Raw genomic sequence first — 23,236 nt, 5'->3', positions numbered from 1 at the left:
TAAAATTAAATATAGAATAATTAGCAGAAAACATTTAATTCTAGTTTTCCTATTATGAATGTCAAGTTGGCACAAATGCAGTAAGACTAATCAAAATCAGGTAACAGTTACCTCTTTGGCCTTGCTTGATGGTTCTAGTCCAATCATATTTGCTACTATTAACTGATGTAAGAGTTGAACTTGAGCCACACTTAGGAAGAAGTCCAGATCTGTGGTTATATTCACTTCCAAGGAATGGCCACACACTAAAATCTCCTGGAGGAGAAAAAAAAGTTGAATATACATAAAGATACATGATAGCCATTAGATGATAATTTGTCATTCTTACTTATTTGACCTTTACTATGTTGATGAATTCTCCTGGGACTCAAGTTCATACGTTAATGAGAATAGCAGAGATGGAGAGCACAACCACTCAACATAGTTTAATGGATTAATTTAATAAACATTTATGAGGTCCTGCTGTGCACTGGGCCATGCACTAGTTACAGGGAAACAAACAACACAAACATTAATTTTTTTTTTTTACCATTTCATATACATCTGGCATTTTATACTTCAAACTACTAACATCATTTCCATATGTAAGTGATGATGTAATTCTTTAGCCAAATCCTGTTCATTCATTCACACTAACAAATATTTACTGAGCATCTCCTAAGTAACATGCAGTATACTCAGCTGCTAGGGATAGCAGAAAGAATAGGTTGGCTTTGAATGGAAACCTGCTCTTGGGGAGATCACAATTTAGTTGGGCAGACAGATGTAAACTGGCAATTGTAGGCAAGCAATTACAATCACAAGTGGTATGGTTTGAGTATTCTCCAAAGCATACACTCCAAATGATTTATAACAAAATAGTGCTGAAGCCAAAGACAGCTAGACTAATTAATTTCACTTCTTCAAGCTGCTAAAATCTTGGCTGCTTTAGGTAGATGTCCACTACTTAACTGGTGGGGTTCTGCATAACTTAAATCATTCCAACATTCATCATTAGAAAACCATTCAGAGAAGGAAAAAAGAAGAAAAAAAAAAACCCCAAAGTTTCACTTACTAAAGCAGAAGTTCTGTCTCCTGTCATGAAGTGAATGTGGACAAAGTTCGAATGCTTGGAAATGCCCAATGAACCTTCTCCTTACTAGTGTCATTTAAAGGAATGGATTTAAGGAGACTTATGAGGGGCCCAAATGCAAAGTACATGGCTTAGAGTAGATTTTAATACAGCCATAAAGAATAGCATGTTAGAAATGAATATTCCTTTTCCTTTTGTGATTAAATAACCTTTTCCCCCACAAGTTCCCTGTATTTACTTATTAGAGTTAGAATTCATTTATTCCTCAAGTAATGATGAAAAGAAATATATTCATGTTACTAAATTGCTATAAGATAGTAGTACACCTATTTAATTTTTATACATCTTGGTGGATATAAGATACTATGCTTAACCTAATTTTTGCTATAGGGCAATTATAAACATTAAATAAATAAAATATACAAAACATTATTTTTATAAGTGAATGAAGTTTAACCAGCTTAGAGTAATATTTAATCTTATTTTTTCTGAACTTTTCATAATAACTGCCTGTAACTGTGAATGACCAAAAAGTTTACAAAGTTTTTAGCATAATATAAATTTATTTTTCTTTGAAGATTTATTTGAGAGAGAGAGAGACAGAGAGTAAGAGACAGCACATGAGCAGGTAGGAGGAGCAGAGGGAGAGGAAGAGGCAGACTCCTCTGCTGAGCAGGGAGCCAGATGCATGGCTCGATCCCAGGACCTTGGGATCATGACCTGAGCCGAAGGCAGACGCTTAACTGCCTCAGCCACACAGATTCCCTAGCAAAATATAAATTTCTAAGAAGAATACTTTTAAAATTATGATGGATCACATTATTATTACATTTCTATTCTAAGCATGGAGGCAGTACACCATAGTGATCAGTCTTGAAACCTGGATCCACCAGTAACTGGCTAGTAACATTGGTTGAGTTACCTAACCTCTTTAGATCTCAGTTTTCAGATCTATAAAACATGGATACTAATAGTATTGCTTTCTTATTTTTTTTAAAGGTTTATTTATTTATTTATGATAGACACAGAGAGAGAGAGAGAGGCAGAGACACAGGCAGAGGGAGAATCAGGCTCCATGCCAGGAGCCGGACGTGGGACTCGATCCCGGGACTCCAGGATTGTGCCCTGGGCCCAAAGCAGGTGCCAAACCGCTGAGCCACCCAGGGATCCCCTAGTATTGCTTTCACAAGGATGTTGTGAGGACTAAGTCAGGTAATCCATGTAAAATTCTCTATATACTAAATAAAGTCATCCAGATCAGAAATGAGTTCTCTCTCAGTGTTGTTGCTTTCATTAGAAAGAGGTTAAGTAAGAGTGCAGGGTCTGGAGCCAGACCAGCCTGGGTTCAAACCATGCTTTGCCACTTACTACTTGTGAAAATATGGACAAGTTATTGAGTTAGCTTCTCTAAGCTTCAGTTTCTTCATCTATAAAAGGATAGTGGGGCACCTGGGTGGCTCAGTCAGTTGAGTGGCAGACTCTTCATTTTGGCTCAAGTTATGATCTCATGGCTCATGGGATGGAGCCCTGTGTCTGGCTCCATGGAGCTCAGCAGGCAGTCTGCTTGAAGAGTCTCTCCCACTGCCTGTCCCCCCATGCATTTGCATGCTCACTCTTTCCCTCTCTCCAAAATAAATAAATAAATCTTTTAAAAAAATACTGAATGACTCAAGGTATCTACTTTTAACTTTTTTTTATATGTTTTTTTATTCATTCAGTAAATATCTCAGAAGGGCCAGCAATTGCACTATTGGTATTTACCTAAGGAATACAAACATATGACTTGAGAGGGGGACATGCACCCCAATGTTTATAGCAGCATTATAGCCAAATTATGGAAAGAGTCCAAAAGTTCATCAACTAATGAAAGGATAGACAAGATGTGGTATATATATACAGTGGAATATTACTCAGCCATGAAATAGAATGAAATCTTGCCATTTGCAATGATATGGATGGAGCTTGAGTATATTATACTAACTGAAATAAGTCAGTCAGAAAAAGACAAATACCTTATGATATGATTTTGTTCATAGGTGGAATTTAAGAAACAAACAGATGTTCATCTGTTTCACAGGGGATGTGAAAAAAAAAAAAGAGGAGAGAAAGAGGCAAACCATAAGAAACTCTTAACTTTAGAGAACAAATGGAGAGTGGTGATTGGAGGGGAGGAAAGTGGGTGATGAGCTAAATGGGTGATGGGTATTAAGGAGGGCACTTGTGATGAACACTAGATGTTGTATGTAAGTGATGAATCATTGAATTCTACTTCTGAAATCAATATTACACTGTATGTTAACTAGAATGTAAATAAAAAATTGATACAAAAAATTTTAAAAATTATAGCAAAAATATATTTTAAAATAAAAGCAACAAAATTGAACATTTCACAGTAAAAAAAATAAAAATGAGGATAGAAGAAGTTAATAGGAGTGTTATAAGGATTAAATGAGTTACTACATAAAAAGCAATAACAAAAGAAAAAAATAACAAATATATTAATTTAAATGCAAAAAAATCTATATTTTAAAGAGTTTAAAGAAAGCAATAACAAAACAGTGCTAGAAGGTATTAATTTTTAGTTACATACAATAATAACTTATTAATAATAAGCAATTTGACATTCTGTGCGCACTAAAACTAAGAACCCCTAATTTACAAAGAGAAGATACTCCATTACATAGCCTAAAATGAAACCTAAATTAAGTTCTCACCTCAGTGTGCATATTTTCTGGAGAAATTATTTTAGTAAAAATGATAGCAGGTGCTCCAGTTATTCGGACAGAAAAATCTGTTAAAATGGGAGTCAAAATTGCTCTTCTTTCTTGATGTCGCCGTATGCTAAAAGATAGAGTGAAAAATTATTAGCCATTTCATTTTTTTTCATTAAATTTGTACAAGTTTTTGCACCACAAACATGTATGACAGTTATATTTGTACATTTTATAATCACAGTTTTACAACTTCAATTCTTAACCTCAGATCAATAAAAGAAAAAATTACTGAGAAATTCAGATGCAATTTATTTCATAGTCACATCTTTTCAACAAATTACTGTTTTTAATTCCTTTTGTTCTTATAAATAGTTTAGTACCTTTTTCTACCAATAATAATAACCTTCCTCTTGTGTGATCATTTTTTCCTATTCTTAACATTTTTGACCTTCTAGTTGACAACTGCCATCTTTCCAACCTCATTAGGTTCACAAGTATATCCTCTTAATCTTGGACGACCTCCTTTTTTTAAGCTCTAAGAACCATCAGAGTTCACAGATTATTATTGCATATACGGTTCATGAAATAGCTTTTGTGACTTTGATACTGAATGCTTCTTCACAACAACCATGCATGTTAAGTGAAATCCATTACTAGCCCCATATTACCTACAAGGAAATAAAGATCAGGGGCAAGGGTAAGGCCACCTAGTAGGAACAAAGGTTCCACTGTTGGGCCTAATAGCAAAATAGTATTTGGACTCTATTTTAATTCTACTTTATACATTCTCATCTTTGATCGGTTATTCAGCACAGTATCTCTACTTTATATTCAAAATTACCAAATGCTAATAATTTCAAAGGAAGTACTGCATACATGGTAGGTGATGAAACTGGAAAACATTACTGAGGAACTAACACTTGTGCTAGGAGAGTTCTTCTAGTCTACTATCCATATCCTAACTTTTCACTTAATGAAATAATATAGTTCTATGTTTTACTAGCAAGCTGTACCTCAATAGTTCCTTGGAACTATTAACTTAATATTCCTTATAAATATGTCTCTACTATTCACTTATAAAGTGATAAAAGTTGAAATGAGGGAACTGGCATAAATTATCTCATGAAAAAGCTCAGATAAAAACTCAAGTCTTTCTACATCCTTTTCTACCAGAGTAGTCTAGAAAATAGAAAGTACTAGTATATTTTGTTCAAATTTGCAATGGGCAGAGCTTTACATGGTGTCTGCCAAAAAAGCAAATTGGATCATCTGGTTCTGTGACACATAGGTATTGGATTTCATGAAAGTCAATTTTAAAGAATTAAGAGATCTGGTGAATGGAGGGTAACAGGAAGAAGTATTAAAATCTGTGAATACAGAGGAAAGGTTGTGATCCTGAGAGACACCGTAATTATAGCTGAATAGCTTGAGTTCCATAAAATGGAACATGTAACATCTGATGTGCTCTCACAAGGGAATGTTAAAATATATGATGTATTAAAAATACCTTAAAATGGAAAAGATGGCAGGAAACCAAATAAGAGCAAATAAATACTCTTTTCCTCCCAAATAAAGAATATTTATACATATCATATTTTTCTCTATTATGTGATGAATTAAATCAGTAACACAACATATGAAAGACTTATGGCTTTGGAAATTTAAAAAAATTTTAAGTCAATGGTCCTATAAAACTTTAACTTTTATGGTACATAATGTTAACTCTTCTTTTGTGTTATTTCTTGTAAGTCTTGGAGGTAATCGTATATAATTTTAAATCATTAAAAATTTTTATAGATTGAAATACTTCAAAAGAAATACTGAAAAAATCATGACAAGAATTAAATTCTGCCAATATTTTACTAGATAAGAGCATAGGATTCAAAATTAAAATTTTTTCGAGAAATGGAAAATAAATAAAATACATAACAGGTGGGTAAATAGCATTTTACATATAGCTCAAGAAAAAATCAATAAACTAGAATATACATTTGAGAAAATTCTCTAAACAAAGCAAAACAAGAAGAAATAAACAAAAATTACCCCAAACTAATGAACCAAAACTATGGTTATATACTTGTGATGGAGATCACAAGTATTATATTTAGTTCAGTCTCTAAAAGAAGTCTTATGAGCATAGCTATATTGAAATGTCAACTTAATTCAATTTTATGGAGATATTCAATTGTTAATAGCTCTGGTTATAGTTTTGAGTTGTTTATACCTATAGTCTGAAACTCCTGCATCTAATTCTACTTGATAGCTCTTTTTTCAAAGAAAAAGTTCAAAATAAAACTTTGTGGAGGAGGGAGAAGTCAGGGGACTGCTGAATGTTTCTCACAGAAAAGGACATTACAAATTGAGGGTATGAATGGGAATCTACCAAGGGAAAAATGGTCAGAGGATTTATGTTATTTTATTTTATTTTTTTTTTAAATTTTTTTAAATTTTTATTTATTTATGATAGTCACACAGAGAGAGAGAGAGGCATAGACACAGGCAGAGGGAGAAGCAGGCTCCACGCACCGGGAGCCCGACGTGGGATTCGATCCCGGGTCTCCAGGATCGCGCCCTGGGCCAAAGGCAGGCGCCAAACCGCTGTGCCACCCAGGGTTCCCTGTTATTTTATTTTATATTTAAAGCTTTAATAACATGTATTGATATACCAAGTGCAGTGCTCACAGAATAATGCTGCATAATATATAAAAGTTATGTGTTGTACATATAGTTTTAAGCAAATGTTGATATAATCTTGTTTGGATCCTTCTCTTAAAAGCAAAATGCTGAAGGAGGGAAACCTGCCTATTTAGGGCTTTGGATCAATTAAGGCATTATTATCTATATTTATATGATGTTAGTGGCTGTAAGAACTACAAATTCATTGACACTACAGGAAGTTTTAAAATTTTATGATATACTATTGTGATTATATTCAATTTAAACAATTTCTGATTTAAGTATCAACAGAATGTAGATAAGTAAGTAACTTTGCTAAGAAACAAGACTGGCCAAGACAGATCTATCCTTTTATCTCTATGCTACCCTTTCAGCTGCCAAGGACACCCTTAGTTGATATGTAAGGAAGAAAATCCACTACCTACTCCCCCTCACACACCTCAAAGCACAAATTACCATGTAAAACTGCAACACTGACTAGATGTGTAACCTGCATATGGCAGACATCAGTACAGGTTATTTTAATTCTCAGTACTTCATTTCCTCAGGTTATAAAATAAACTAAGACATAGTAAAAATGGTTGCTAAGAGAAAAAGAAAAAAAAAGTGATTAACTAACAATGAACTTTCACCTAAGTGTAAGGGGTCAGAACACGGAGTATAAGAAAAGTAGTTGAATGAGGGGAAGCAAATCATTAGCTCTACTTTTAAGTGACATTGCACAAGGTAAGGAACCTCTCCAAACTTAGTTTCTTATGGTGGTTTTGTTCTGTAACAACTTGCTAAGAATAAGAATGGTTCAGAGTTTAGAGAGAAAATTGCATGAGATTTGGAAATATAAGGGAAATAAATACTTGCCAGTATTCTCTTGAAGTCATGCTTTGTAAAACAGTGAAATTCCACTCAGCAGTGCTAGCAGATTCCAACTTGTCTTCCCTCTTTTAGGTTCTGTGACCAGTTCTTTTTCCTGACCCGTTTGCAGGCTCACCCCCTCCAAAGAGGCAAAAGCCTTCCAGGGGCTGCTCTATCAGCCTCCGGTGGTCCTTCCTTCCAGTGGCTGGGCATGCCTGTGACCTGTCCCTGATTCACAGTCCCCTTTAGATCCTTAACTCACAGGTTCTGCCACAATTAAGCAAGGTCTTATTCCTAAAATAAATCCCTAATGCTATAATACAATGGTTCTGCTGACCTGACTGAATCCTAATGTATTTTCTCAACTGAAAAACTGAGGTTTTAGGAGAAGATCTACAAATCTTAAAATGTGGTAATTTTTATGCTTAACTTCCTTACTCCCTTCTCCCCAACATACACACAGAAACACATTTTGATTAAAGACAAAAGCTGAGTAATATATGTAGGAGGAATGAAGGAAAACCTTAAAAAGGCTATTATTTCAAATTAGTTAAGGGAGGAAACAAAGATATTCTTCACTGAATATTCTTTTTGTATCTTGAATTTTACCTATGCCAATTGAAAAACAAAAGTATAATCATATTAAGATTCTATTTATTTATTTATTTATTTATTTTTTTTTTTTTGGGTAAGTATTTTTTATTGGTGTTCAATTTACTAACATACAGAATAACACCCAGTGCCCGTCACCCATTCACTCCCACCCCCCGCCCTCCTCCCCTTCTACCACCCCTAGTTCGTTTCCCAGAGTTAGCAGTCTTTACGTTCTGTCTCCCTTTCTGATATTTCCCACCCATTTCTTCTCCCTTCCCTTATTTTCCCTTTCACTATTATTTATATTCCCCAAATGAATGAGAACATATAATGTTTGTCCTTCTCCGACTGACTTACTTCACTCAGCATAATACCCTCCAGTTCCATCCACGTTGAAGCAAATGGTGGGTATTTGTCTTTATTTATATTTCTATCAAGATTGTCACTACTAAACTACATCAGATTTAAGATCTCTTATCTTCATTTGAATCAGTATCTCTTAGAAACATTCAGTCACTTGATCTACTAGTTCTACTTAATTGTTTAATCATTCAACCTTTCATCAATTCACTCAACTCTTTATTAAGTACCTATTATGTGCCAAGCTTAATATTCTGTACTGAGTATTCAGAAGTGTGTAAAACATGCCACATTTTCATACTTCTAGCCCTTGGATCTACTGCTTTCTTATAAGGTTCAAAGTGCCCCCTCATCTCTCCTGCCACTCATACTCTATGGAAACAAATTCAGAAGCTGTGTATTCCATGAGAGCTTCCCTGAAAACCCATCTATAGAGTTATTCATTAATTTCTTTCCTCAATATTTCTATTTTTTTACCTATGTCAATTTTAGATTTATTGTATTATGTTTCTGTCATATCTCTTAGATTGAGATGTCCCATGTACATGGAATACATTTATTCTGATTGTAATGTGGCTCTTCTGTAATCCTAAACATCCTATATTTATGTCTACCATAGTACTTTACTCCCTGCACTCTAACAGGTAATTAACTATTAATTCTTTGACTGGACACTGAGCTCTGTAAGGGACAGGAGCATACCAGAAATCATTTCATTTTGTTTCTCCAGTGTAAAAGACATCCTATGGCATTTAATTGATGTTCAAAAGTCTTAATTTTATAAAGCATGCCAAGGCCATTCAACAGGGGAAGGAATGGTCTCCTCAACAAACAGTATTGGGACAATCGTATATCCACATGCAAAAAAAGGAAGTTAGACTTTTACCTCATACCATATATAAAAAGAAACAAACAAAAACTCCTCAAAAATGGAGCAACAATCTATTTATAAGAGCTTAATCCATAATACTCTTAGAATAAAACATAGACCTTAGTCATCAAAAAGAATAAAATACCTGGGAATATAAACCTAAACAATGAGGTAAAAGATCTGTACTCTGAAAACTATAAAATATTTATTAAAGAAACTGAAGCTACAAACAAATGAAAATATAGTCCAGGTTCACGGATTATAAGGATTAATACTGTTAAAATATCCATACCACCCAAACCAATCTATGGATTCAATGCAATCCCTATCAAAGTATCAACAGCATTTTTCACAGAACTATAACAAATAATAATAATAAAATTTGTATGGAACCACAAAAGACCTGCACCACTCAAAGTAATCTTGAGAAAAAAAGAACAGCTGGAGGGATCACAATTCCAGATTTCAAGATAGACCACAAAGCTGTAGTAATCAAAACAGTAGGTGCTAGCACAAAAACAGACAATAGATCAATGGAACAGAAAAGACAGCCCAGAAAATAGACCCATGCTTACATGTTCAATTAATCTATGACAAAGAAGACAAGAAAATGGGGTAAAGGCAGTCTTTTCAATAAATGGTGCAAGGAAAACCGAACAACAAAAGAATGACACTGGACTACCTTCTTATACCATACACAAAAATAAACTCAGAATGGATTAAGGACCTAAATAAGAGACCTAAAATCATAAAAAATCCTAGAAGAGAATACAAGCAATAATATATTCAATATTGACCACAGAAACATTTTTTAGATATGTCTCCTAAGGCATGGGAAACAAAAGCAAAATTAAACTACTGGGACAACAGTTAAGCGTCCAACTCTTGATTTTGGCTCAGGTCATGACCTCAGGGTTGTAAGATTAAGTCTTGCACTGGAGCATGGAGTCTGCTTGAGATTCTCTCTCTCCCTTAGCCCCTCCCCCCAACTTGTGCTTGAATGTGAGCTTTCTCTCTCTCAAATAATAAATAAAAAATTTAAAAACAACAAACTATTAGGACTACAAAAAAATAAAACGCTTTTACACAATGAAAGACACCATCGACAAAACAAAAAGGCAACCTATTGAATGGGAGAAGATATCTGCAAATAAAACACCTAATAAGGAGTAAATACCCAAAATATATAAAGAACTTATATAACTCACCACCAAAAAAACAAAAATCAAAAAACCCAAACCCAAACAATCTAATTAATAAACAGGCAGAGTACTTGAAGACACGTCTCCAAAGAAGACATACAGATGGCCAACAGAAACTTGAAAAATGCTCAAAATCAGGAAACGGAAATCAAAACTATGAAATACCACCTCACACTTGTCAGAATGGTTAAAATAAAAAAACACAAGGAATAACAAGTACTGGCAAGGATGCAGAGAAAAAGGAACCCTTGTACACTGTTGGTGGGAATGTAAATTAGCACAGCCACTGTGGAAAATAGTGTGGAGGTTCCTCAAAAAATTAAAAATAGGAATGTCATATGATCCACTACTTCCACTACATTGAATTTGACAATTGAGTCTTAGATTAATTATAAACACTTGTGCAAAGATTATTTTCAAGAAATGAAAAGATCATTTATAAATTATATATCAGGTAAGGGTATAGCACTTAGAATAAAGAAAGAACAACAACTCATCATCAACAACAACAACAACAAAAAACAATTTAAAAATAGGGAAAAGGCTTGAGTAAAAATTTTTCCAAAGAAATAAGATATTTTTGGCCATATGGAAATACAAATTGAAACAACACCCAATAGGATGGTTAAAGTTAAAAAAAAAAAATGGAAAAGAAGTGTTGCTATGAATGTGGGGAGATTAGAACCCTTGAGTATTGCTGGTGGGAATGTCAAATGGTTCAGTCACTGTGGAAAATAGTTTGGCAGCTCCTCAAAGCTAAATACAGAATTACCATTTGACTGTGAAATCCTACTCTTAGACATTCATTCTTAATACCTGAAAACAAGTACTGAAACAGGTATCTGTACAAGTACAGGTACTTGTACACTTGTACAAATGTCCACAAGTAATATCCACAGCAATATTATTCATAATAGCTAAAAGGTAAAAATATCTCAAATGTCCATCAATAGATAAATGCATAAACAAACTAGTATTTATTTATATACAGTGGAATATTATCCAACAATAACTAAGAATGAAGTACTGACACATGCTATAATGTTGTAAAATCTCCAAAACATTGTGTTAAGTGAAGAATCCAGCCACAAAAGGTCACATATGGTATGATTCCTTTTATATGAAATGTCTAGAATAGCTAAATCAACAGAAACAAAGCAGATGGCATTTGCCAGGGGCTCTGAGGAGGGAGAAGGATGTAGAAAAAAGTGCTTAATGGGTAAGTGATTTTACTTTGGGGTGTAGAAAATGTTTTAAAATGAGACAGAGGTGATGGTTATAGATAGAAGTGGTGGTTATACAATATTGTGAATGTTCAAAATGCCAGTGAATTGTTCACCTTAAACGGTTAATTTTGTGTAATGTCAATTTCAACTCAGTTAGTAAAACACACACACACAGATAAACTGTTTATTTAAATGAATTAAAGTATAAATAAGAGAGATCTAGTTAAGGCTAGATGATCATAAAATTTCCTAGGAAATAAGGCCCACTTTCTTTGTTGATAGAATTTGTGGTTCTTTTTTTTTTTTAAGATCTATTTATTTATTCATGAGAGACATGGAGAGAGTGGCAGAGACACAGGCAGAGGGAGAAGCAGGCTCCCCGTGGGGAACCCGATGTGGGACTGGATCCCAGACCCTGGGATCACGCCATGAGCCTAAGGCAGACGTTTAACTGCTGAGCCACCCAGGCATCCCTGAATTTGTTGTTCTTAAGATGAACTATAGATTATGTAAGCTAGAACTTCCTGAACGTGAAAACTGAGTGTGGAGGAAAGACAGAAGTTGACCCTGACTCATATATCATGTGATGTTTACAGATCAGGACTGGTATAGTGCATGTAAGGTGTGTACCAGAGTTGTCTGCATCCCTCTCCTGAAATGTACCTGGCCAAAAGTGGGAAAATTTTCACCCAAATTTGCATTCCTACTCAGGGGGCACATTCAATCACTTATCAATGAAAGGCTGTAACAACACTATTTTTTTTTTTTTTTTTTTTTGAGAGAGAGAGGGAGAAGAGGATGGGTAGAGAAAGAAGGAGAGAGAGAACCTCTTAAAGACTCCTTGCTGATCCCAGAGCCTGAAAAAGGTATCAATTCCATGACTCGGAGATCAGGACTGGACCTGGGCTGAAACCAAGAGTCAGATGCTTTAACAAACTAGGTTACCCAGGTGCCCTGTAATAATACTTTTATACTATGAAAGTGCTTTGTGCCAGGGATAAATCAATGGACTGGATGAAGTTCTATCCTTGGGACCCAGACAAAGTACATAGATAATTAGAATTAAATATTCCAAGTGATATGTTAAGAGCACACAGAAGGGGAACTCAACTCCTCTCCGAAAGGCTCAGGGGAAGACTTCCTGAGGCTTGATGAATGGATGGGAGTTAGGCCAGTGAATAGGGTGGGTTAAGATAGTTCCAGGCAGAGATCACATATCAAGGCCTAGCAGTATGTAACACACCATATTTTCAGGAGGCTGAAAGAAGCTCATTATGAATAGTTACAAGGAAATTAGAAAAGAGTACAGGTATCTAAAGAAGCAGCTTATATAGAGTATAGACTACCATCTGGTACTTGGTTTTAGGCACATTATTTAACCTGGTTATGCCTCAGTTTCCTCATATAGAATTAGGGAAAATAGTTCTTACCTCATAGCATTACTACAATAATTAATTTAAGGAAGTTAGGTAAAGCGATGTCTTTTATAATCTCTTATTAAAGTTGTTGCTATTATTAATGTCAAGACATAAATACAGTTTTGGGGGGCAAAAGGGCAGAACTCCAAAACAATCAGCACTGTAAAAGTCAGACAATAAAGTCTACATACACACAATGTTTTAAAGAGATTCAGTCAAATAAACTGCTATGGTGTGTTATAAGCAACAGAAGTTAGTAAATCTTACAAGCAAAAAAAAAAAAAAAAAAAGAAGAGGGCAGCCCCGGTGGTGCAGCGGTTTAGTGCTGCCTGCAACCCAGGGCATGATCCTGGAGACCCTGGATCGAGTCCCACGTCAGGCTCTCTACATGGTGCTTGCTTCTCCCTCTGCCTGTGTTTCTCCCTCTCTCTCTCTCTCTGTGTCTCTATGAATAAATAAAAAATCTTAAAAAAAGAAGAAGAAAGAAAGAAAAATGAAAAAACAGCACTTTTTAAAACCATAACGACCTCCAGGTTAACAATATCAAAAGTATTTTTAATGCCTAGTGTCTTTGTTCTAGGAAACAATTCTACCTAACTGATGAGAAACCACAAGTAGACTGGGTGAAATGGCAACGGCTCTCTACAAATCTTATAGGCTCACATTCAGGGCTAATTCCTTCAAAAATGTTCTCTGTGAACATAGGTGGACTAAAAAATTAAAGCAACCTACAGCTTTTGTTACTTTTCTCCTTTTATCATCATCAATAGAAAGGAGAGACTTAAAAAAAAAAAATCTGACCTTCCTTGAATACAATGGATTGCAAGAGAAAATGTGAATGTATCCTTAGCCTGAAGTAGAACCTTTCATCAAATAGCAAGCTTTATCTTTTTATTTTTATTTTTATTTTTTTTAAATAGCAAGCTTTAAAAAAAGTGCTGACAGGTGGTGTCTGGGTGACTCAATTCGTTAAGTATCTGCCTTCTGCTCATGTCCTGATCCCAGAGCCCTGGGATCAAGTCCTGGGATCGAGCCTCATATCTGGCTCCCTCCTCAGTGGGGATCTGCTTTTCCCTCTCCTTCGGCCCCTCCCCTCATTCATGCTTGCACATGTTCTCTCTTGCTCACTCCTTGTCAAATAAATAAATGAAATATTTTTTTTTAAATGCTGACACAATCTTAAACTTGTAATAATTACAGTTTAACAATGCTAGCAGATTTCCAAGCAAAATCATTAACTATACTTACCAAAATATATTTTACATCAGTCCTGAAATGCAAAAGTGGTACCCAAACACTTAGGTTGGGTATGCTGAAGATTGTATCACCAACTGTTCTTCTGGCAATGAAATATTAGAAAGTGCAGAACATTTCCCACTAATTTCCTACCTGCTGGCCATATTCCATTCAAGGGCTGGATTTTGAGAATTTCTTTCACTCTCTGTTAGCACTCCTCCTGTGCCACTTTCCTTCTCTGGTTTTAGTTGATCCCACTGTGCAGTACCTATATTGATGGAATGCAGGTCTATTTGGTATTGTCTATCTTCAATTTCTGATCCAGGGTCTCGAAGAATTCCCAAGTTCAAAGCTCTCCTATAAAGGCAATGAAAAAATGTAAATAAATAAAATAATCTATTTATTTTATTCACTAACAGCATCATTACCATTTTATCCCCCTTTGGATTCCTGATGGATTCACTGTGCTGATCAAATTTCTGACGCAGGTATTAGGAAGTAACCACATTGGATGACTTGAAAACGTACCCCAAACTTATCATGTACAGTAATCTACCCTACAATGATTTTTTATAGTTTCCAGCATTGTACAGTTTTCCTAAGTACTTTCATATACATGATTCCAGTCCTTGATATGCTGGGAAGGCTCTATTTTTATCTCCATTTTTACTAAAGAGAAAATAATTCAGAGAGATTGAAAGACTCAGACAAAGGTAGTAAGGTAGTTTGTGGCAAAACCACAACTTAAACCCAGGTTTTCTGACTCAATACCCAGTCTTCTTTCCAATGCTAATCACCTACCTTCCTTAGGCCTTTCAAGTCCTGAGAGGAAAGGGGATAGAGCTTTGTCAATCTCTTGCACTTCCCCACCCCTAGCCCTCCATTCTTTTAATAACTGAGGTGTCATATAGACTGCACTGTTTGCTGATGGTGACACACAGTAAGGATTACTTGCCCATACACAGTTGAAACTTTGATCTTACTGGACCGAATGCTAAGCAAATGACTAAAAATATCAGTAGCATATAGCTAAATTAGAAGAAGTGAATTGTTAAATTTTTTGTGAGGGTTTTAGAATGAGAATAGCAAGGCAATATGGTAGGAAGAAAAGAACTGGGTTCAGGGTTCAGAGACCAGATAAACCTAAGTGTGTGTAAATTTGGGAACTTTTTAGTTTTGTTGGGTCACAGATGCTTTAAAGTGAGTCATCAAAAGGAAAATAACACTAGGCCTTTATAAAAGTTTCAAGGAACACAAAAATTTAAATAATATAGAGACTAAAAGTGATTTTATTAGTACAAATATTAAAAAAATCTACAACTGCAGCTATTAGAAAAAAATACAATTACATCAACCGAACATGAATGAAATGAATTAGGGGAGTAGGGGTGGAGTGGGGAGGTGGCAGGTGAGGAGAAGGAAGCATAGGTCCTGGTGTGAAAACTACAGAAAAGTGGGTATGAGTCTGATAAAGACTAAGCCATGGCAAATGAGCACTGTGGGTGAGACTATGCCCAGAGGTTGGTCAAATACCGACAGAAGGTGGGTAACTGCTGCAACTCAAAATGGCAGGTATCTGGGCCAGTTGTTCAGGAATGGAGACAGCATCAACTGGGCCAGGCAAGGTGAGGCTGAGACTAATGAATTCAAGTGAAGAGAGGAGCACAGGAAGAACTGGAATTGAATGAGCAGGCTGTTCAGGTAGACAGGTATCAGAGGGAGTTACAATAAGGAACAGGGAAACAAATAGATACTGGTCTAGAAACCACAGCAGGAGCCAGAGAAAGATGAATGAATTCTCATTCTTAAGGTAAAGTTCAACCTATTGTTGTTTCTCCTTCCCTACTCTTTTCTAACTCAGAAGAAATGCATTCTAGGAATGGGCAGGCAAAGAAAAATAGCCTAAAATTTTACTTGAATGAAATAATTATATTAGAAATAGAGCCTATAAAAGGGAACATGAGCCTTTTCAATTTGTCCTAATGAGAGCAAAAAAAAAAAAAAAAAAGAATTCATGATGGTGGAGATGGGAGCAAGTAACACTTAGATTATCCCCATTTTGGTAGAATGCTCTCCATTCATTTGAATATTGGTATAATTCTGCTTAAAGGTCCATCTCAGACTTTACGTTCTATGAAGACTTTCGTGAACAACCTTTCTCCAAACTCATCTCTCCCAAATATATGCTATCAGTAAATACTGTTTTAATCACGGACTTGAATGGACGCAAATGTGGACAAATACAAAATGATTCTCCATAGCAGTAAGAGCACAGTTTTTAAATAGCAAACTTTTGATTTGGATGCACATAAGTTTAGACATACAGCAAATCTCTTGGGCAGCTAGTGGCCTAGCCTGTTTCTTAGATTATAAAAGTTACATTTCTTTACATTTTAAACTAGCCAATACTTTTTACATTTTAAATAAATTCCCTAAATATATTTTTAAGGTGAACTAAAGTACTTTAAGAATCCTTGAAGAAAAAGTATGTCAGGAAGTACAATCAGTGCTATGTTAAAAGACAAAGTAACTCAGCCCAGCATTAACATCAGTCTATTTTCCCTGGCACATGGACACTGTGTAATCACAAGATTGCAACCACTAAACACTGGATTTCATCACAGTTTTTCATATAGGCTTGAAATTCCCCATATTTTTTCTTGGTTTTAGATTGAGCTTTAGGTCTCCCATCTATCTGTGGAAAACATGACTTCTCCCAGGTTCTTCTTCCCTATGCAAATGGTTTTTATAATGAGCGATACCCAGATAGGTCTGAACATGCTAAACTTTAAAATTCTAAACTTGTTAAGAATCAGGGTTGGAGATTTTATATTCTCTCCTTTTGTGTGAAATTAAATAATCTGTCATTTTAACCTGATTTGAAAGTTCAGTGAAATGTATAATATTTGGGTATATTAAGTCCAACTTAAAAGTTAATTGCAAAGCATTTAAATCTGAGTTATAGAAAATAGGTTAAGTGAAAGATTCACATGAGATTTATCCTTAGACTTTCCAATGATCATGAGCATAGAGCAATTACTTAACTTCTCTGTGCTTAGTTATTTCAATAACTAAATACAGAGATAAATAAAATATATGACGAAGTTAAACTATAAAGAGGCCCATTATAAATTTTATGACCATTTCTGAATAGAATCCTAAATGATTCTGAAAGAATAGTATATCTAATCATCAACTAATCATAAATGCATAGGCACCAAGAATAAAACAAAGTCTACTCTTCTAATTATGAAAAACCATAATGAAAACTATAAAGATAAATGATCTTTAGTATTTCCAGGGTCACCTGTTTCTAAAATATGGTGTTATTAGAGACCCTGAATGAACCTTCAGACTCAAACAACTAGTATGCTTGAAAAAAATTTAAAGTATCTTTTTAAACACATCTCAGAGCTGGCACCAGCAAACAAAACCTTAAAGTCCCCCTTCCACTCCCCAACACCCACCACTCCCAACAAAACCAGGAAAACTAATAAATAAGCACCTGCCAAAGCCAGCTTTTGCTCTTAAGGTTTCTGCTGAATCCTGAAAACACTGATTTTCTGCTCTGCTAACTTCACAGGACATAAGCTCAAGGCCCACCCAAGATGATAAATCAACTTAATTACAAATCCTACATATAAAGCTGGGGTCACAAAGGGTTACATAAGCAGTGAAAGTGTGAATTAAAAATAGCCCTTCTAGGGAGCCTCTTGGTGAAAGAACAGTTTTGTATCTTGATTGCATTGGTGGTTACAAGAATCTACATGTGTAATAAAATTGCACAGAACTATGCATATATAAACACAAAGGAGTACACCTAGAACTGCAGAATCTGAATACAGCTGTGGATTACAATGGTGTCAATTTCCTGGTTTTGAATTGAGCTATAGTTATGCAGGAGTTATGAAGACTTGAAAACTACAAAACCCCTAGAAGAAAACAGAGGAGGTAAGCTCCTTGGCATCTGTCTTGGAAATGATTTCTTTGGTTTGACTCCAAAAGCAAAAGGCAACAAATGCAAAAATAAATAAGTGGGAGTACACCAAACTAAAAAGCTTCTGCTCAGCAAAGAAAAATATCAACAAAATGAAAAGACAACCACTGAAATAGGAGAAAATTTTGCAAATCATGTATCTGGCAAGGAGTTTTGTCAGTTTTGTCATGCATGGTACTCAAACAACTAAATAGCAAAAATAAAATAACCAATATAAAAATGGGCAAAGATCTGAAATAAACATTTTTCCTAAGACATATAAATGGCCAATAGGTAGATGAAAAGGTACTCAGTTTGGGGCAGTGAAAATACTCTGTATGATACTGTGATTGTGGATAACGTGTCTTGTATTATTCATCTGTCCAAAACTATAGAATGTATAACACCAAGAGTGAATCCTAAACATAAACCATGGACTTTGGGTGATTATGATGTGTCAGTGTAGGTTCATCAATTTTAACTATGTACAACTCTGGTGGGTGGGGGATGTTGGTAAGGCTCAAAATTAATGAGCTAAACTTAAAAAGACAGAATAAACTAAAAAAAAAAAATAGAGGAAAGGAAATAAGAACAGAAATTAATGAAATAAAAAAGAGAAGGTTCAACAATGCCTAAAATATATAAACCTCTAGAATTCAAGGAAAAAAGAAAGAGCTAAAGATAGAAAGCCTAATAAGTTTATATTTGTAATAAAAAAAAAACTATGATGCTATAGAGATTAAAAAGATAAGGGGATATTAGAAAGGTTTCTAGGAACAAAGATTTTACAACTGATTATGGAAAAAAAATCTCTCCTCTAACTTATTGCTGTCCCTGAAGATATAAAGCTTGTGCCCTCTCATTCCTTCCACCAAACATAATGCTACTTCTCCTTTTGCAAGCTCTTTTTCTATGTAAAAATGACTACTTTAAAACTATATCTTGACAGTTAAAATTGCTGCTAATGTCGTAACTAGTGAAAAGCAACCAAGTTCTTCCTTATTCTGTGCCTTACTCAAGACTGTCAAAACTCTATCTTCCCGTCTAAATGACCAATAAGCAAACTTGCATTCATTCATTCAAAGAATATTTATTTAGTGAGCTGCATGCTAGTTTCCATGACAGGCCACAGAGAAACTGGCTTCCTCTGTGGACCCTGCCCTAATACAGCTTATAGTCTAGTTGGGAATCCACAGGCTATTGCAAAGACTTTAATGCTAGAAAAGGTGAGGTATAGAATGCAAATGGGACCCCTGACCCAAAACTAGGGGGCTCAGAAAAGAAGCAGCATTGTTTAAAGGAGTTCAGAAAAGCCCAATATTATTTCATATAATGAAAAAAGTTAAAAATTATTGCAGGCAGAGGAAACACAACAGGTTCAAAGGCTCACAGATATGAGAGAGCAGCAAATGCAGAAAACCTGAAGATGTTCTGAATGGTTGGAGAGAAGTATGGAAGGAAGGGAAACCATAGGCTAGTGAGTCATAGACAGGCCCTTCCATCACAAAGTGTCTGAGAACTGCAGGAGGCCCAGCCTTTGTGGGTGATGGGGTGCAGTGCACAGGTCAGGATTGCCTAGCAAATTAGTATTTTCTCCTCCACCAAAAAGGTTACAGAAACTTTGTAGTAGCACAGTAGTCAAGAGTAGAGAAAGAGAGGCGCCTGGGTGGCTCAGTTGGTTAAGCATCTGCCTTTGGCCCAGGTCATGATCCCAGGGTCCTGGAATCGAACGCCATGCCGGGCTCCTCACTCAGCGGGGAGCCTGCTTCTCTCTCTCCTTCTGCTTGTTCTCTGCTAAATAAATAAATAAAATCTTAAAAAAAAAAGAGTAGAGAAAGATCTGAATTTGTCTTATAAAATTATAAGAATTAAGTGAGATAAGAAGCCTAGCACAGAACTTGCCACAACATAAAATCCTCAGTAACTGTTAGGAAAAAAAAAAATCATTCTACTTTGATTCTAAGATTCTGTAGAAAATATTAAATAATAGTGAAATGATTAGAAAGTGAGAAGAAAAAGATTTACCTGGATAAAGCATACATTCAGATTATGAAAAAAACAAAAGCCCAAGCAAACAGCACCACTGACCTTCCATTTAATTAGTCAAACTGAGTGAATTCTACCCAAATTTTCTAATTTGATCGGTTTCATTAATCTAAAAACATTTTAGTAGCATGCCAGGTTAGTTTTAATAAACCCCCTACTTTCTAAGACAAGAAACAGTTTGTTGTAAGAGAATTTAGGCCAATTAAAAATACAGTTGCATCTTTGAGAAACACATTTTCTTCAATTTTTTAGCCTCTTGAGATAACAGATCCAGGAAACAACATATTCCTGTGTGTTTTCCCAAGTATATTTAAATTACTCTTAACAAAAACTATAGGTAGGCTATTTGGCTCATTAGGTTAATAGGTCAAATATACTTTAAAGAATTAGTTCATATTCACAAACTTTACAAGTTTGGTTTGGTTTTCCTCTGACAAAAATGAATACCGGGTAAGTTTTTTTTAGACTTAGATAATAAAATCTATTTTTTCTTTCAAATTACCTGATCCCTATGACTTATTTTCAATTCTTTAAAGTCCGAAAACATACAGTGGCACATTGATTTACTTCATTTTCTACAAAATACTTGATTTTATTTCTCAACTTGAAATATTCACTAATCTTTATTTTTTAAAGTATAAGATACCCATTTGTTTCATGGATACTTAAAGCCTATTCCAGTCATTATAGAACACTGAAAGTACTTTATTTTTCAATATTAAATTTAAAAAACAAAAAAAATAAAAAAATAAAAAAAATAAAAAAACATTCAAAATATTTTTTCTGTAATACCACATATTACCTCGTATTAGCACTGCGAGCAAGATGTCTTATAAAAGATGTATTTAACTAGGTCTTTTTTAAAGGTATAAATACATACAGCCAATTTGATAATTTATTTTCATTTTTTCAAATGCTGGAAGTAATTTTACAACTTTTAAAATGTGATTTTCCCTAAGTAAATGACTTTATAACTTAATAGCCTGTTAGAAGTAAAAAATAATTTGATTTCAAACCAAAAGTAAAAAATACATTTTAATTAAGAAAGCTTTGATTGAGCGCACTATATTTTCACAGCATAACAACTGCAAAATCTTTAGAGCAAAGAATTCTACTAAAATGATACTTTGCTACATAACTCATCATAGGAAAAGAACTTTGTGGCTTTAGTGAGGACCAGGATGCCTAATATTAATAATGTCTACCTTACAAAATATAATGAACAACCTAAGTAATCAATGGATGAATGGAAAAAGACGTGATATACATATACAAGCGGTGGAACACATTATTCAATCATAAACATACATACACATACACACACATACACACACAAAGAAATCATTTGTGACAACATGGATTGACCTTGAAGGCATTATGCTAAGTAAAATAAGTCAGAAAAATAAATATTGTCTGATTTCATTTATATGTACAATCAAAAATAACAAAGATGGAGAAAGAAATCACACTTAGTTATCAGGGGAAAGGCGCAGGGAAAAGTGGGAATTGGAGAAACATGGTTAAAGGGAACAAACTTCCAGGTCTAGCACATAACAGTGCTAGAGGATGTAATTAATGTATATGATGACTACAGTTAACATTGCTGTATGATCTATAGGAAAGTTGTAAGAGAATAAATCCTAAGAGTTCTCATCTCATTCCCCCTTTATTCTTTAGCTTTTTTCTTTTCTTTTTATTGCATCTATATGAAAAGATGGATATTAGCTGAACCTATTGTCTTACTCATTTCACACTATATGTAAAATCAAACCATCATACTGTACATCTTACTGGTATTTCTCAATAAAACTGGGAAAACCAAATACATACAAACTTATAAGTAGTTTTGGGGATCTAGTATACAGCATAGTGATGATAGTTAACAGTATACAGATCTTAAGAATTCTCATAAAAAAGATAACTATAAAATGATGGATGTGTTAATTAGCTTGACTGTGGTAATAGTTTCAAAATATACACCTACATTAAATTATTACTTTGTAGACCTTAAACATATACAATTTTTATTTCTCAATTTATCTTAATAAAGCTGGGAGAAAATACATGAAAATATCTTAATAAGAAAAGCTTAAATTGTTTCACTTCCTATTTTTTTCCTAGAAATGTTTGATATCATAAATAGAATCAAATTTTCTTGTCTCAAACTCACATACCTCTAAAAGCTCTATGAACTTTACTCTTTCTCCTTATTACAGTCTTTAAGACCTTTTAGCAATTCAAATCAGGAAGGGTGTGGGTCAAGATGCCCATAACTTCCTTGCCTTTAACACAAAAAGCTGCTTTATTGGCTAAAATGTAGGAGTTATAATTGTAATTGCTTTGCCCTTCCGAAACTCATCTCCCATACCATTTGAACCATTCAGCAGGTGGTGTAGGAGGCTAAACTAAAGTCTGCAATAGTCAATAATATAATCATAAGGAACCAAAGAAGACTTTAAGTATATAACAGGAAACATAGCTTTAATGTTTTCCTTTTTAAATTGATTTAGTCTGGGTCAGGCCTTTTGTATGTTTACATAAGGAACAGCTCATGTTGAACCATTTAGACTGCTCACTGCTGAACAGGCATATCTTGGGAGTTCACTGTAAAGAAATAAAATTCATTACTTACAGCTCAGTTGAGATCTACAAAACATTAAACAAGCCAGAAAATAGGAATGTAAAAAGAAGTAAAATTTATATACGTTGATCAAATGTCTCCATTTTTATCACCAAGTATCTATAATGACAGTAATTTTGACAGTATACTGGGCAGGGGATGTAAAAGTTGACCATCAGGTCTGAGGACTACTGCTGATTTCCATGACCAATGACTTAGGGCCAGGGTTCTCATCCTTAGAGCGCAGAAGAATCACCTGGGAGCTTGTTAAAAATGTTCTCACCTACAGAAAATTCTGATTCAGCAGGTCTGGACTGAGGCTGAGGAATATGCCTTCTCCCTTGTTTGTTTTAATGTAAACTAGCATTTTTAT

General features: G+C 34.6%; 1 protein-coding gene across 15 annotated transcripts in view; it reads right to left on the bottom strand.

Annotated features, from left to right (window-relative positions):
* The window catches only part of VPS13B (vacuolar protein sorting 13 homolog B), a 733,948-nt gene that overhangs the window by 257,576 nt on the left and 453,136 nt on the right, over window positions 1-23,236 (bottom strand). For 13 of the 15 annotated variants that reach the window (XM_072773981.1, XM_072773974.1, XM_072773970.1 and 10 more), the window contains 3 exons: window positions 14,375-14,578; window positions 3,787-3,913; window positions 112-255 (listed from right to left, as the gene is read on the bottom strand). In XM_072773981.1, coding sequence (XP_072630082.1) covers window positions 112-255; window positions 3,787-3,913; window positions 14,375-14,578 — 475 coding nt within the window. Of the gene's footprint in view, window positions 1-111; window positions 256-3,786; window positions 3,914-14,374; window positions 14,579-23,236 lie in introns of those variants that run through there. The other 2 variants (XR_012006520.1, XR_012006521.1) reach the window with 1 other exon arrangement.

This window comes from Canis lupus, chromosome 14 (genome assembly GCF_048164855.1).
Source record: "Canis lupus baileyi chromosome 14, mCanLup2.hap1, whole genome shotgun sequence".
NCBI classification, from domain to species: Eukaryota; Metazoa; Chordata; class Mammalia; order Carnivora; family Canidae; genus Canis; species Canis lupus.
Note: the sequence above shows the minus strand (reverse complement) of the source record. Positions and strands in the feature narration are given on the sequence as shown.